The sequence below is a fragment of the Salvelinus namaycush genome, chromosome 5, assembly GCF_016432855.1.
Source record: "Salvelinus namaycush isolate Seneca chromosome 5, SaNama_1.0, whole genome shotgun sequence".
Lineage (NCBI taxonomy): Eukaryota > Metazoa > Chordata > Actinopteri > Salmoniformes > Salmonidae > Salvelinus > Salvelinus namaycush.
This window is the reverse complement of record NC_052311.1, coordinates 6,006,904-6,024,352: the sequence shown is the minus strand read 5'-3', so window position 1 is coordinate 6,024,352 and position 17,449 is coordinate 6,006,904. Positions and strand designations below refer to the sequence as shown.

General features: G+C 40.8%; 2 protein-coding genes across 3 annotated transcripts in view; both read right to left on the bottom strand.

Annotated features, from left to right (window-relative positions):
- Nucleotides 1-328: 328 nt before the first annotated feature.
- Nucleotides 329-11,277, bottom strand: LOC120047883 (matrin-3-like). 2 transcript variants are annotated; one of them, XM_038993457.1, is made up of 18 exons: nt 11,231-11,277; nt 9,696-10,719; nt 9,410-9,471; nt 9,136-9,174; nt 8,972-9,048; nt 6,553-6,611; nt 6,340-6,456; nt 5,972-6,097; nt 5,704-5,829; nt 5,492-5,616; nt 4,316-5,288; nt 3,202-3,277; nt 3,038-3,081; nt 2,658-2,801; nt 2,407-2,537; nt 1,595-2,193; nt 1,060-1,181; nt 329-764 (listed from the first exon to the last, which is right to left on the bottom strand). In XM_038993457.1, exons 2-18 carry the CDS (start codon nt 10,692-10,694, stop codon nt 732-734), a joined length of 3,852 nt encoding a protein of 1,283 aa, XP_038849385.1. In that variant the 5' UTR covers nt 10,695-10,719; nt 11,231-11,277; the 3' UTR covers nt 329-731. The 2 variants fall into 2 exon arrangements, with proteins under 2 accessions (XP_038849385.1, XP_038849386.1); XM_038993458.1 differs by lacking the exons at nt 8,972-9,048; nt 11,231-11,277 and having other exon boundaries at nt 9,696-9,950.
- A 95-nt stretch (nt 11,278-11,372) lies between these two features.
- The window catches only part of LOC120047885 (polyadenylate-binding protein-interacting protein 2-like), a 30,434-nt gene continuing 24,357 nt past the window's right edge, over nt 11,373-17,449 (bottom strand). Inside the window, exon 4 of the mRNA XM_038993465.1 lies at nt 11,373-12,160. Coding sequence (XP_038849393.1) covers nt 12,104-12,160 — 57 coding nt within the window. The 3' untranslated portion in view covers nt 11,373-12,103. The remainder of the gene's footprint in view (nt 12,161-17,449) is intronic.

Below are 17,449 nucleotides of genomic sequence, written 5' to 3'. Positions count from 1 at the left end.
AAATTATGTGAGCTAAACATAATAAAATAAACATTTTCCTTTTAAGTATAATTTGTAGAAAGTACTAATGTTACTACAAAATATATATATACCTATATAATACTTAGTAATTTACTTGAAATACTGTAGAATTCCATTCATTCCTATGGAGGACTGCTCCTACTGACAAGTGCCAATATGCCCGACCGGTGGCTTCAGAGCCTTTCATTGGCCAATATATAGCGTCAGCCATCCAGGGTTTATATACCTCATTAATTATAATCCTGAAACTAGAGCAAACTAGAAGGCGGTGATGTTATCTTGCTTGAAGAATGTTAAATTACAAAAATGCAATAATTAAACACGTTTATTAACAATCGTTTAGAATGCAGTTCAAATTCAAACAAATCTTGAAAACAAATAACATGGGAAAACCGAACAATTCACGTTACAGAAAGTAGATCTGAGCTATTCTAACACAAACATAACAATATATGTAGGTAGGTGCTGAACATTTGTTCATATAAACCAATACAGATTAACGTAATCTGCAATCTCATTTATTGTTCTAGGATGAGTTTCACAAAGAGCCTCTCGTGGATTAGGTAAACCCGTGCCGTTCTTCTTGTGTGCAATATAAAGAAAAATCCAGATTCTCCACACTCCTCCGGAGGTGTGCACTTGTACACTTCCTGTCAAATTGGGCCTAAAACTGTCATCTTGTCAACTTCCTCCAGAGATGGGACATCTTTTTAGCTAGAGGCTGTGTCTTTACCTGAATGTTCCTGTGAGACAACATAAATTATACAGCTCAGTAATCGTCCAGGTAAACATGTAATGTACACAGCAAATAACTGCACAGAAATGTTGGTTGAATAATTTAAAGAATTGATATCCGCGACCTATCCCCTCCACGATCCTCCTTTTTCAAACCTACACACCTGTGACTTACATTATTTGGTAATAGGGACTATAAAAAGAGCAGTCGGCCAACCATTGCTTCTTTACCATAAGTATAGAAATAAAGAAAACTCAAGTGAGCTAATTGTGATGAGATTCAACAGGATTCCGGTGCTTTACCATAAACTTCAGATAGTGACAGAGGCTGCTGCAGTGTTGGTTCTTTGCTTCGTCCTCATTGACATAGATGACTTGACACAGGTCGCAGAAGTAGCCCATGACAGGTGTAATGAATTCTCTTCCTGTAACAAACGCATTAGAAAACATAGTACTGTACTTCATAAAGACAATGCCTCTTACTAGTTCATTGCTGCACAACTCGGTAGTGTTTTCAAAGCAAACAAATTAAAATAGTTGTTTCAGCGATGAAGTCTAAAAAGGTAATTTTGTTAATTTTCTTGAAAGGAGACATGGCAGTAGCCTGGGTGCCAGTCTTATTGTGCTCTCTTGCCTACTCCTTATAGAATTGTCATGCCATGGAGTTGACAAGAGCACAAACAGATCTGGGACCAGGTTATAGAAAGAGACAGCAGATCTGGGACCAGGCTATAGAAAGAGACAGCAGATCTGGGACCAGGCTATAGAAAGAGACAACAGATCTGGGACCAAGCTACCGTGAGTGCAGTGAGGCTATAAATCACATCCAAACACTTACCTACTGGGTTGTTGGCCTGGAACGATGACTCCATACCAGTCTTCATGGAATCTGGTCCCGTTTCCACATTATCCTCCATCTTGGTTTCTGCATTATCCTCATTGCTACAGGCCTGCTTCTCTTTCTCAGCAGCAGGGACAGGGGCATCCTTTTGTTCTTCACTGTTGGAGGATTTGTCAATATTCCCTTCAGACGCTCCTATGTCCTCCTTGTCACAGTGTTGGGCTGGCTTGGAGCGTACTTGTCGTGATGTCTTCTCTTTTGTCTCCTCGTCCTTCTCCATTGTCTCCTCGTCCTTCTCCATTGTCTCCTCGTCCTTCTCCATTGTCTCCTCGTCCTTCTCCATTGTCTCCTCGTCCTTCTCCATTGTCTCCTCGTCCTTCTCCATTGTCTCGTCGTCCTTCTCCATTGTCTTGTCGTCCTTCTCTTTTGTCTTGTCGTCCTTCTCTTTTGTCTTGTCGTCCTTCTCTTTTGTCTTGTCGTCCTTAGCCACTGACTTTGAGTGACTGCTGGTCCGTCCACTCCTTATCCTGCTACTGCTTCTAGTACTCAAGTGATCTTTCTTCCGATCACTTTTAGAATCAGATTCAGGTTTCCACCTGACAAAATAAGACAATTCCTTTTTAGTCCAGAATTATATAAGTTTAGAAACGTTTACCTTAAGATAGATAGGCAGAAATCACTGCACATAGAAAATATCCCTGTCTGATCATGTTTTATCAGAAGAGACAGAGAAACATCAATTATCAGTGGCTCCCACACGGGAATGGGACTGAGTGTGTTATACGTCTGTTTAGCAGAGCAGCACCAACCCTGTTGTTAGTCTTTTGTATTTCTGAGACCGCAGGATGATCAACTTCTGGCCGTATAATTTACAGCCATTATAACGCAGCTCTCTTAAAGCCTTTGTCGCATCAGAAGACCTCTCCATCTCAATGAAGCCCTGAGAGAGATGAGAGAGAGGAGAGAGACCATGGTTACTGGAAACAACAAAATGTGATCAGCCTTGTAGTACATCATTAGGATCGACTCCATTTTAGATTTCCTTCTGTTGGGAAAATACCTCTTCACCGTTGCGAAGGAGCAAATAGCGGTGCACTCTCCCAAAGCCTTTAACAATCTTCAGGAAGTCACTATCCGTATAGAAGCCTCTGGGAAGGTTTTTGACGTAGATCACTCTACCAGGTGTCTGATCACGTCCTGAGGGCTGAAATGAAAATATTTTTCAGGTGTGGTTGTAACAAACCTTATTGACAATAGTTAACTAAAGCTGCAACGAACCCACTCAACCCAGATCGTATATATGGTGTTAGTCTGATATATTGCTTAAAACCAATCTTCCCCAGTTAGAAGGTTGAATGAACAATTCTAAACAGATGACCAGTACTGACTCACAGAACACATCAGAAACAATAATTAAAAAATATATACACATTTGCTCACCTTGCTCTTGGATCTGCTCTTGATCTCATCTGTTGACTGGTTATCTGCAATGTAAGATAAACATACAATCAATGACCTTTATAACAATGCTACTCTTTCTTTAAAAGTGCTGAAGTTTGAATGGAATCTGTGGTCGGGTTGCTAGGGGTTGAGTAATAAGTCACCTTGGTTATCACCTGAGGAATCCTCCTCCAGCTCATCCAATGTAATAAGATTCTCAAGGTCCTCTGGGAAATCAGGCTGAGGGGAACAAACATCAAAACATGACACCTTGTATTTTACATATTGGAACTATGTTACTTGCCTTTTTTCAATTTGACTTGTTAAATAGATGAACTACACGTTAAAGACCTGCCAGAGCATGTATAGATGAACTACACGTTAAAGACCTGCCAGAGCATGTATAGATGAACTACACGTTAAAGACCTGCCAGAGCATGTATAGATGAACTACACGTTAAAGACCTGCCAGAGCATGTATAGATGAACTACACGTTAAAGACCTGCCAGAGCATGTATAGATGAACTACACGTTAAAGACCTGCCAGAGCATGTATAGATGAACTACACGTTAAAGACCTGCCAGAGCATGTATAGATGAACTACACGTTAAAGACCTGCCAGAGCATGTATAGATGAACTACACGTTAAAGACCTGCCAGAGCATGTATAGATGAACTACACGTTAAAGACCTGCCAGAGCATGTATAGATGAACTACATGTTAAAGACCTGACAGAGCATGTATAGATGAACTACACGTTAAAGACCTGCCAGAGCATGTATAGATGAACTACACGTTAAAGACCTGACAGAGCATGTATAGATGAACTACACGTTAAAGACCTGACAGAGCATGTATAGATGAACTACATGTTAAAGACCTGACAGAGCATGTATAGATGAACTACACGTTAAAGACCTGCCAGAGCATGTATAGATGAACTACACGTTAAAGACCTGACAGAGCATGTATAGATGAACTACACGTTAAAGACCTGCCAGAGCATGTATAGATGAACTACATGTTAAAGACCTGACAGAGCATGTATAGATGAACTACACGTTAAAGACCTGCCAGAGCATGTATAGATGAACTACACGTTAAAGACCTGCCAGAGCATGTATAGATGAACTACACGTTAAAGACCTGACAGAGCATGTATAGATGAACTACATGTTAAAGACCTGACAGAGCATGTATAGATGAACTACATGTTAAAGACCTGACAGAGCATGTATAGATGAACTACATGTTAAAGACCGACATGTACTTTACCTCATCATCAATGTATGAAGTATCTCCTTTCTGGTCTTCACCATCTATCTCTTTCCCCTGTTCTGACCCGGTAACTGAGAGCTCTTTCCCCTGTTCTGACCCGGTAGCTGAGAGCTCTTTCCCCTGTTCTGACCCGGTAGCTGAGAGCTCTTTCCCCTGTTCTGACCCGGTAGCTGAGAGCTCTTTCCCCTGTTCTGACCCAGTAACTGAGAGCTCTTTCCCCTGTTCTGACCCAGTAGCTGATAGCTCTTCTGTAGGAGCATCATCTACAGTCCCAGAGGTTGCTTTCTGCCTGGGCTCACATAGTTCTTTAAACTCCTGGATCAAGTCCTCAGCACTCTCCTGCGGTTCCTCTTCCTCCTCTACCTCTCCCTCCTCTCCCATGTCAGAGTTCTCCTCCCCATCCTCCCCATACACGGCCATCCCCTCGATGTCACTGTCCATTTCACAGGCCTCCATGGCTCCATCCTCCTGGCTGTCCTGGGTCTCAGTTTCTTGCTTGCTCTGGTCAATCATGTCGACAGCCTTTTTGGACTTCTCCATCACAGTGGAGGACTGGGATGTGGCCTTATTCTTGATGGGAGGTTGTGAGCGAGTGGATGTGGAAATGGGGGATACCTTCTCACTGGACACCCGCTCTTTAGTATGGGAGTGAGGGCTTCTGGAGGACCGACTGGAGCTCTGTTTGCTGGGGGACCTTGGCCTGCGAGGGCTTCTGGAGGACCGACTGGAGCTCTGTTTTCTGGGGGACTTTGGCCTGCTTTTACCCCCACTGTTTGATTTCACTCGTTCTTTGTGACGGTCGCTATCCCTCTCTCTACTCCTCCTCCTTTTTGAGGAGGTTGGTGAATCTCTCCTGGGGCTGAGGGACCGCCTTCTGGGGCTTGGGGTTCTCTTCCTCTTAGATCTGTCTTCAGACTTCCTGCTCCTGTCTGGAGACTTCCTGTCTGAAGACTTCCTCTCAGACATGGTCCTGCATGATGTGATGGAAAAAAGGTTTACAGACAACACTTTTATTTCCATGTTTTCTGGCTTTTACAGAGTCTAAATGAACTATTTCTCCTTTAATACAGTGGTTATAACAGTGACAGACAATCTGAATTCAGAAGCCATAATTAATGCATGTTTACATGCAAAACAAAAGGTAATAGCACAACAGGGGACGCATCAACTTACCGAAGTGTATTATACTCTGATGAGAAGGCCACTTTAATATGTATCTCATCTATTTTCAGGTGTTTGGACGTATGGTGTCCAACAAGCTTCTGTGCATCCAGTGCATTCGTCATTTCCACAAATGCCTAAGAGGACAGAATACACGGTAAGCAAATTGTAGTATACTATAACAAAGACCCCTAAAAATTTCAAAGCAATATGCTGTTTAATACCTGCGTAGGTAAGAATAGAGAGTGCTCCACAGGTCCAAATCCTTCCGCTACGGCCAGTAACTCTCTTTTCCACGCGGCAGACTCTTTACCAGGAGGCACAGGGGAAAAACTCAACACCCGGGAACTCTATATGGACGTAAATGGATTTATTTAACTCATTGAATAATACTGTGTGCGTGTGTGGTTGTTTTAGGGAAAAATCTTCAATTACCCTTTCAACCAAATTTAACAAAGATTTAGTAAATTAATTAATCTTGTAAAAATGTACCTGCAGGAAATTAAATGTTGACGAGACAGAGAAGGTGACTTGTCCTCCTTTCACCATCACTGGGTTACTGAGGTAGTATGTCACAATATCGGCGGCCTGGTCCGTTGACTCCAACTCCACAAACGCCTGAAGATGCAGCATTACAAGAACCATGAAAACATTATAACTAGAATGGATATCCCTATTGTAGTCAATGAGGCCATGATGGGTGGCGATTCTATTTCTATACTTACATGATGATGAATATAAGATTTTCTCAATTATTATTCAGTCAATACAAGACTTTTGACCCATTTCATAGGAATAGAAAACACATATATTAGGTATTTGAATAGATGGCAGAATGAATAGGCTACTAGTCTTCTTACCAAAGCAGGGAACATGATGACTTTCACAACTTCACCAAACGGTTTAATCAGGTCCTTCAAACCATCTTCGTTGAGACACCGGGCGGTAAATTTGGCACAAACCACTTTGCCACTCCCCTAGAAAATTATGGCAAGTAAACAGACAATGTGAAAACTAAAAAAAGGGGGAAACTAGATAGTAATAAACCAGAACAACAGGAAGAACAACAATACCTTTGTAACCTTTGTCTTAGTGTCTACGTTTTTTCTAGAGCCGCTACTTGACGGTTTACCTACAGGACAATATAAAAGGTAAGTTACTGACACGTTAATATGTTATATGAATAAATCAGACATATACCGTCAAAGCAAATGGTCCTGTGTGGCTGTTTGTAGAACATGGCGCTACCAACACCAGAGTTCTGGGGCGGCAAGTAGCCTAGCGGTTAGAGCGTTGGACTTGTAACCAAAAGGTTGCAAGATCGAATCCCCGAACTGACAAGGACAAAATCTGTCATTCTGCCCCTGAACAAGGCAGTTAACCCACTGTTCCTAGGCCGTCATTGAAAATAAGAATTTGTTCTTAACTGACTTGCCTAGTTAAATAAAGGTAAAATAAAATAATATTTAAAATTCGAAATACCAAAATGTATGCTTGATAAAAGTGTTTGATAAAATGGACAGGAAGTAATACAGGAATAATACAGGAAGTATTCACACCCCTTGACTTATTCCACATTGTTGTGTTTCAGCCTGAATATAAAATGGATTAAATTGAGATTTTGTGTCACTGGCCTGCACACATAATGTAAAAGTGGAATTATGTTCTGAGAAATGTTAACAAATTAATGAAAAATGAAAAGCTGAAATGCCAATATGTATTCAACCACCTTGTTATGGCAAGCCTTAATAAGTTCAGGATTAAAAATGTCTTTAACAAGTTGCAAGGACTCATTCTGTGTTCAATACTAGTGTTTAATATTATTTTTGAATGACTACCTCATCTCTGTACCCCACACATACAATGATCTGTAAGGTCCCTCAGTCGAGCATTGAACTTCAAACACAGATTCAGCCACAAAGACCAGGGAGGTTTTCCAATGCCTCACAAAGAATGGCACGTATTGGTAGATGGGTAAAAATAAAATAAAGCAGACATTGAATATCGCTTTGAGCATGGAGAAGTTATTAATTACACTTTGGATGGTGTGTCAATACACCCAGTCACTACAAAGATACAGGTGTCCTTCCTAACTCAGTTGCCGGAGAGGAAGGAAACCTCTCAGGGATTTCACCATGAGGTGAATGGTAACTTTAAAACAGTTACAGAGTTTAATGGCTGTGATTGGAGAAAACTGAGGATCAACAACTTTGTAGTTAAGCCACAATACTAAAGGGAAAAGGGGGGATACCTAGTCAGCTGTACAACTGAATGCCTTCAACTGAAATGTGTCTTCCGCATTTAACCCAACCCCTCTGAATCAGAGAGGTATGGAGGGGGGCTGCCTTAAATCAATATCCATGTCTTTGGCGCCCGGGGAACAGTGGGTTAACTGCCTTGCTCAGGGGCAGAACAACAGACTTTAACCTTGTCAGCTCAGGGATTCGATCCAGCAACCTTTCCGTTACTGTCCCAATGCTCTAACCACTAGGCTACCTACTAACCTAAATGACAGAGTGAAAAGAAGGAAGCTTGTACAGAATAAAAATATTCCAAACATGCATCCGGTTTACAATAAAGTAAAACTGCTAAAAAGGTGGCCAAAATGTTTACTTTATGTCCTGAATACAAAGCATTATGTTTGGGGCATCACCAACACAACACCTCACTGAGTACCACTCTTAATATTTTCAAGCATGGTATTTCTACATCATGTTATGGGTATGCTCGTCATCGACAAGTACTAGGGAGTTTTTTAGGATAAAATGAAACAGAATAGAGCAAAGCGCAGGCAAAATCCTAGAGGAAAACCTGGTTCAGTCTGTTTTCCAACCGACACTGGGAAACAAATTCACCTTTCAGCAAGACAATAACCTACAACTCAAGGCCAAATATACACTGGAGTTGCTTACCAAGATGACATTGAATGTTCCTGAGTTGCCTAGTTACAGTTGACTTAAATCAGTTTGAAAATCTATGGCAAAACTTAAATGGCTGTTTTGCAATGATCAACAACCAACTTGACAGAGAATGAAGAATTTAAAAAAGAATAAATGTGCAAATAGTGTACAATTCAGGTGTGCAAAGCTCCTCGAAATTTACCCAGAAAGACTCACAGCTGTAATCACTGCCAAAGGTGAGTCTAACATGCATTGTAATCACTGCCAAAGGTGAGTCTAACATGCAGTAACCGAAAGGTTGCTGGATCGAATCCCTGAGCTGACAAGGTTAGTCTGTCGTTCTCAGGAGTGTGAATACTTATGTAAATTTGATTTCTGTATTTCATTTTCATTACATTTGCAACAATTTCAAAAAACATGTTTTCACTTTGTCATTATGGGGTATTGTGTGTAGATGGGCGAGAGAGAACAAAGTATATTTAATCCATTTTGAATTCAGGCTGTAACAACAAAATGTAGAATAAGTCAAGGGGTATGAATACTTTCTGAAGGCACTGTATTATGTAGAGGCAAGCTAATGCAGTTAGTTTACCTAAGTAGTTAATAGACCTATGGGAAGGTCCACCAGTCTTCTCTTCAACCCTTGGTCTGTCTGTGTGGTCGTCACCACTAAAGGGATTAAAAGGCCTGTAGTTAAGATCTATGCTACATTAATACCAAGCACACACACACAGAGACAGAGAGATATTCACTTACCTTCTGGCGGTCTGCATCTGGCAATCCCATTCAGGATACCTAAAAACGTAGGCACAGGAAGAAGAGATGGAATGATTTTTTAAAAAGCTGAACAATTTAGGAACTTAATCGATTTAAGCTAGGCCTATTACAATATCAATATTGACAGTAAGAGTTCGAAACGTCATCAAATGTATTGGCCACATACACATATTTAGCAGATATATAGCAAAATGCTTGTGTCATGCTGTTGAGTGGAGAACTGGAAAAACATATTGAGTATGTGATTACTCACATTTGAAGAAGTGTGAGCTGTCCGTCTGCATGTTGAGTTCCATTGATGTGTGTGAACCAGAACTGCAACAACAACAAAAATGACCAAAAAAATAAGTACTCACTGATTGTTCATATTTAAGATAATGCATAGGCTGTATTCTAACATACGTAGCAGTAACTGTGTATTATTAGTGGCACAAATAGGCTTAAGATTCATACACGTTGGACCCTTTCACACACACATGAACCTACCTGAGACCCAGATAATGCAGATTCAACAGAAATAAGAGGAGTAAGCTACTTACCTTTTCAGAGAGCACAGTAATATCGCAGAGAGAGCACGAATAAGGAAACGTTTGGGGGATTTCTCCGTGGAAGTCAAGAGCAGCCTTCTTGGTGGGAGTGTTGCCAGAGGTGGCCATCTTGATTGTGACAACTGGGACATCTTGGTCTGGGCGTGGTCTGTAGTTTGTAGCTGGTGGTGGTGGGTACCTGTAATCTACTGCTGGTTGGGATGAGTTGGGGGGTTTCCAGCTGTTGCTGCTTCCTCCTTGGGCCATGCTGTAAGTGGACCTAGGAGTTTGGTAACTTCTGGGAGTTTCTTTACCATAGTGGTAGTCCACAACTCGGACAGGCACAGGTTCTAGGCGAGAGCGTGTGTACTGCATCGGGTTGCCATGACGATCTAGTTGCCAGGGCTCAGCCTGTTCTGTGGGAAGGAGTTGGGAAGGGGGAAGAGCGTGGTGGGGGTCCAATGGGTAGTCTAATGGCTGAGAACGACTCTGGTCACCCTGCTCCCACGCACGGCCTGGAGGAGGGGTAGCAGTGGGGGGGCGAGATGTGGCAGCAGGGGGGTAAGAGATCATAGCTGGATATGGTGGCTGCTGTGTCGCCCTCTTCTTTCTGATCTCCAGGAGCAGACGTGGTAGGTTCTCCACAGTGATGAGCTCCTCAGGCATCTCGGCTAGTAGAGACAAGTCTTTGGGCTCGAGCCCACAGCTGCTCAGGAGGGTCAGAATTTGGTCTGACCGACTTAGAGAGGAAGAGTAAGGGTCTGACCGGCTTAGAGAGGAGTAAGGGTCTGACTGGCGTAGTGAGAAGGAGTAAGGGGACTCGTTGGCAGCGGAGGCTCTGGATGAGGAGGATGGGTAGGATGGTATTGTGGAATGAGACGGTGGCTCCTGGGACGATCTGTAAACATTGTGACCGTGGTCTCCAGGGTGCAGGTGATCTGGAGAGTCAAAAGCGCTGGCTCTTAGATCTTTAGCTGGTGGTGGTCGTCTGTAGGAGTAGTTGTGAGACATGCTGGAACGTAAACGTATCAAATCTCTGTAAAGAAAGTTGCCAGTGAAGAGATGAGGGGTCAAAGAAGTAATCTAGGGGAATATGGATTCAATATCAGGAAACTTGGGGGCGGGGTCTATCTTGGCTGATTCCTTGTAGGTGACATGCTGGCGATAACCGGCAGGCCTTGTCCGAACCGTCATGCTAGCTAACGTCATCTGGCAAATGCTGGCTGAACGAACGTTAGTTAGCCCTGACATGGAGCCAAACCATAGGCCTGAAAGGGTTGCTCATGCAAGTGATAAAAATGACATAGATAGCTAGATAGATATTGTAGACCATCGAAATGAATAGGATAAATTTACTAAAACGAAACTGACACTGGCTGAACTAGCAAAGCTAACGTTGACGTAAGCAAGCTAACTTCCTCTCATGTTAGCTCGATAACTAGCTATCGTACAAACCAGCAATTTTTGAAAGCTGAAGATAATTAGTGAATACATATAAAGACTTGACATAAATATCGGTATGCAACTTTATTCATTAAGTATCTTACCGTAACCTGTAGCGAAGGAGCTAGCGCCCTTCACAGGCGTCTAAACCGGAACCGGAAGTGAAAGGTAAACTACAATAATTTTGTACAAAGTAAAAGTCGATTGCGGTTTGTTTACTATATGAAAACAGGGTATTCAAGAGTATACATTTATGAGGGAGCCATGTTTATTTTTTTGTGAAATCACAAATATATAGTCCATCCATCAATATTTATTTTCAAATACTTTAAGAAAAAAATATATATGTTTTTTTTGTATGTTTGTGCAATACTTTTGGTACATTTTTATACAGTAGTTTTACTTTTTATGTGCATTTAAAAAAAATCTAAAGTCAACATCTACATGGCAGTAGGATATCAAGCACCAGGCTCTGAACGATAATGGCAGGAAGTAGAGGAGCAATGAAAATAAAAGGCTCCTTAACAGCTTCTACCCACAAGCCATAAGACTGCTGAACAATTAATCAAATGGCCACCCGGACTATTTACAATCTGCATTTCAATAAAAGGAATTCATAATGCAAACCAAGATCTAATGAAAAATGTCTTCTGATTTTTAAATGAACCAATAATTTTGATTGAACAGAAAATTATTATTTGATGGGGGAGGTATGTTAGAACTACTTACATAACATAGGCCTATAATATTCAAAAAGGAAATAAAAGGTCTTCTGGCTCCTACCCTGTTTTAACATTCAGAAGAGTTACAAAAAAACATATGATTTATATACACAACATTATTCAAAACGTTAACCATGCAGGGCTAGCTGGAAAACTTTGGCAACACATTAAGTGCAACAGATTAACAAAACTCAAACAGATCTTCCTACGCTGGCTTCAGTGTGGACAGATAACTTGTTCATCAGAAGACTAGTCTCAGTGCTTCAATCCTGGTACGAATTCTTGCGCTTCAGGGTTCAAATTGCTGTTAACCTAAAGAGAAAAAAACATGAGGGAAAATGTCATCAAAGTTTACAGAGATTATTCAATCCAAACAAATGGTGATGTCATAGGCCGACTATTTGTACAGTATGTTCCAGCCTGTGCCATCTTGACAAAAATCATACTTTATACTTATGCTAAAATGTTTATTTTATTCTACTGAGCCATTTACTTTCTGTTCATATTCTTATCTTTTATTATTTATTATTGTTGTTGCATTGTCGACAAGGAACCTGGAAGTAAGCATTTCATTGGAGGGTGTATCCCTTGTGTATCCCGTACATACGACTAATAAAACTTGAAACTAGAACAAGATAGCACATATATATCTGGGACTAGGCTAGCCTCAGTCTGTATCACATCCGGCCGTGATTGGGAGTCCCATAGGGCGGCGCACAATTGGCCCAGTGTCATCCGGGTTTGGCTGTCATTGTAAATAAGAATTTGTTCTTAATTGACTTGCCTAGTTAAATAAAGGTTAAAACAAAAAAATATATATATATTTTAAAGCCTCAGAAACACATACTTTGTCCAAAGACGGAATGACTGTTTTACCTGACATCATGTTCATGTCAAAACGATCAACATGGGTATGGTGATATTTAAAAAATAAGTGATTATTATATGATATATACATTAAAATGTAAAAAAATAATAATAATAATACAATAAAATGTATAATTAGTCTGAGAAAGATGTTTACTTCTTCAAAGAATTTTTTTTCACGCAATGATATGGGGAGATTTCTAGTGTGGTCAGGGTTTAAGATTAGATCACACATCCTGTTTCAGATTAAACCTGTCAAATAGTTCACTCCGTTCAACTGAATTGTCTGTCAAACGGTAGAAGTTATTGAGATTGATGTATGACTTTTATTTGAACAACTGGATTGCTGTAACATCTCTGGCATGTTGCTTAACACCTTGAAGCTATTTTTTAACTCATAACTAGCCACGTTGTTGTCCTGCCGAAAAGAGGTGTGAAACAAAGCACTATGCACAGGAAGAATCCCACCATGCAGTGGGGCATGCAGTCCAGTCTTGTGAAAATGACCACTGCCTGCTAGTGCTATGGCACCCTATTACTGGTCAAAATTAGGGCTCTACACTCTTAGTAAAAAGGATTCCAAAAGGGTTCTTTGGCTGTCCCCGTAGGAGAACACTTTTTGGTTCCAGGTAGAACCCTCTGTGAAATGGGTTCTACATGGAACTCTAAAGGGTTCTACCTGGAACTATAAAAGGTTATTCAAAGGGTTCTCCTATGGGGACAGACGTAAAACCCTTTTAGGTTCTAGGTTGCACCTTTTCTTCTGAGCGTGTATAGGGAATAGTGTGCCTTTTCAGCCATATATTCCGTTGTAATACGATCTGCTGACTGAGAATGTACAACTAACACTAGTGTGAAAGGGTAAACTTAACGCTAAACCTTGAAATACATTCCAATGTTTTGATATTTGCAATAAAATATATTTTGATCGTTCCCTATGGAGAGAAATTGTTGTGGGATCAATCATTGTGTCAGCCTTTATTTTAGAACATTCTCCATGTGGCTCACTGTTGCTGTACTTTTCAATGTGACTGGGAATCGATGTTATAAAAAGGGAAATAAAATGCTGTTCATTATGTCCGTTTGAGGATTTTCGTAAATAATAAAATTGAGAATGTAAAATATGAGTTATTATAATATATAGACTTGTCTCATCAATGGAACTGAGTCATCATACATTTGGGAAATTAAAATGCATAACAAATAAAACATTTGATTTGAAAAAAAAGAGTTAAATTGTTCTTGGATGATTTTGAAGATTCTTCTCATTATGAGCGAACAGTATTTGTAATGTACTGTAGATGTGTATTACTCATTTCTATCCAGCTGTATAGTGTATCTTCTACCTATTTACTGGCCGCCTATCCTCCCTTGCTTACAGTCTGATGTAGAAGGTACTTTATCAGTGTAAGAGAGATTTATACAGTATTAATATTCTTCCAGTATTTTACCTTACATTCAGATATAAATATATATTTCCACACTATGAGGTTGTAATAATACTGTGAAAATTATGATAATGCCCTTTTAGTGTAAGAGCTGTTTGAAAAGACTGTCTGATATTTCAGCCTGTTTTGGTGGGATGGAGTTCTGGCCTGCCTGGTGACGCCATCAAGGCGGCAAATAAGAGAGTTCCATCCCTCTTCCATCCCCATCCCTCCCTCCCTCTCTGCCAATAACAGCCTGTTTTCAGTTTTCCCCTCCCCACTCAGACCACTCCCACACAGTCCTAGAAAAATGATTGCTTGAGAAATTGCTATTTGCTAAGAAGCTATATTATTTTTTTATTTTTTTTAACCATTTTAATTGAAAACAATCACAGTAAGGTACTTAATTGTTACCCAGAAATGATTTGATAGTCAGATAAGGTGCTGCAATAATGAAATGTTAATATGGAGATTAATTCAACCAGAAGCCAGATCCTTTTAATTTAATTTCCAATAGTTACTCATGAAAATAAGATCATACTCATAATACTCTCTATATAAGACTAAAATATAAAATCCCTGTAATGTGATGGAATAGAAGCTGTGAAGTTTAACATCTAGCTAATCCAGCATTAGAAAACTATACATGGATTAGTGTCTGTATTGCGTAATATATATATATTTTTTTTCAGACTTCTTTGTTTTACAGCTTTGAATGACGGACAGTTGAAAGTGGCTTAATGAATTAATTTCTCATAGTAAAGGCATTAGCATAGTAATTTGTTTCAGCCTTCATATTTCATCAAAATAAATAAGAAATCCTTAGGCCTATTTTCTTGCAGGAAAACAACAATAGTTGTATACAGTATAGAGAGGTTGCTGTACTGTCACTACCTCCTCCAGACATAACCCGAACCCCCGGAAAAATCCATAGCCCACTATAGTGCAGGCAGCAGATGTTCTTTTCACTGGTGTAATGGACTGATAGAAAGACATACAGAAAAGTTGATATGTCTGTAATACCGCTGTTAAAGAAGCATAGGGTCGGTTTTCCAACTCCAGATTAGGCCTACTCCCGGACTGAAAAGCACGACGCTCAATGGAGAATCTCCATTGAACATTTAAAAAACAAACAAGAGACCAGTAAAAACATCCGTTTCAAGTAAAAAACACAGAAATTCTCAACCACCATCCAATAAAAGACATCTTCTGGCACACCATCTTGAATGCCTGCTACCTCAAATCAAATCAACGTTTATTTGTCACGTGCACCAAATACAACAGATGTAACCTTACAGTGAAATGCTTCCTTACAGGCTCTAACCAATAGTGCAAAAAAGGTATTAGGTGAACAATAGGTAGGTAAAGAAATAAAACAGTAAAAAGACAGGCTATATACAGTAGCGAGGCTATAAAAGTAGCGAGGCTACATACAGACACCGGTTAGTCAGGCTGATTGAGGTAGTATGTACATGTAGATATGGTTAAAGTGTCTATGCATACATGATGAACAGAGAGTAGCAGTAGCGTAAAAGAGGGGGGTTGGCGGGTGGTGGGTGGTGGGTGGGACACAATGCAGATAGCCCGGGTAGCCAATGTGCGGGAGCACTGGTTGGTCAGCCCAATTGAGGTAGTATGTACATGAATGTGTAGTTAAAGTGACTATGCATATATGATCAACAGAGAGCAGCAGCACCTGATGTACTGATTGATGTAGACCACCTGGTACATTAAATTCATTCAAATGTTTACACAAAATAAACTAAATGAATATCTATCTAACCCCTAAAAGCTATTTAGAATGTATAAACGTCATTCTGTTTTTCTTCCAATCATATTACTGGAATCAATTATGTTTAATCTTGAGAGCAGAGCATTTATGTTTGGAAGGGTTGAGGAGGCTGGCGGCTGGGAGTTATATTTCAATTCAGTGAAGAAAATATGTTTTTTTCCCCTCACATCTAACCTTTATCATGATTAGTAGCTAGTGGGAAAATGGAGAATCAGGGTGAGGGTCGTCTCGCGGGGCTATCCTTCCAAATCTTGTCTTGTGAAGAGCATGGCGTTCAAGGCTAAGCTTGGGGGTATTACACAACCCGAACTATCAGTGTTCAGTGGGTTGCAGGGTTGAGGTCAATTCAGAAATTAAACCAAAATCCAATTCCAAATGTTCCGAATTAAAAAGCATTGAAGATATTTAGAATTGGAATTCCAATTCCAGAATTGGCTGGAATTGACCTGGAATAGACCTCACCCCGGTGGGTTGTGGTAAAATATGGTGGGAGGGTCATGTTTGAGCAAACAATTGATGTACTGTGATTGACAGCTGTCTCTGCTTTCTACTGTTTCCTCAAATATTTTATGCAGAGAAATCAGGCATTTTGACTTCTACCTAAGTGAGAACATAACATCTGCGAATACCTTGAAATGAAAGGTGCTCAATCAATTAAAGAACCAACCAAATGACAATCCATCTAGACTGGAGAACCAACCCAATGCCAATCCATCCAGACTGGAGAACCAACACAATGCCAATCCATCTGGACTGGAGAACCAACCCAATGCCAATCCATCTAGACTGGAGAACCAACCCAATGCCAATCCATCTGGACTGGAGAACCAACCCAATGCCAATCCATCTGGACTGGAGAAACAACCCAATGCCAATCCATCTAGACTGGAGAACCAACCCAATGCCAATCCATCCGGACTGGAGAACCAACCAAATGCCAATCAATCTGGACTGGAGAACCAACCCAATGCCAATCCATCTAGACTGGAGAACCAACCCAATGCCAATCCATCTGGACTGGAGAACCAACCCAATGCCAATCCATCTAGACTGGAGAACCAACCCAATGCCAATCCATCTAGACTGGAGAACCAACCAAATGCCAATCCATCTGGACTGGAGAACCAACCCAATGCCAATCCATCCGGACTGGAGAACCAACCAAATGCCAATCCATCCAGACTGGAGAACCAACCCAATGCCAATCCATCTGGACTGGAGAACCAACCCAATGCCAATCCATCTAGACTGGAGAACCAACCCAATGTCAATCCATCCGGACTGGAGAACCAACCAAATGCCAATCCATCTGGACTGAAGAAACAACCCAATGCCAATCCATCTGGACTGGAGAACCAACCCAATGCCAATCCATCCGGACTGGAGAACCAACCCAATGCCAATCCATCTGGACTGGAGAACCAACCCAATGCCAATCCATCTGGCCTGGAGAACCAACCCAATGCCAATCCATCCGGACTGGAGAACCAATCCAATGCCAATCCATCTGGCCTG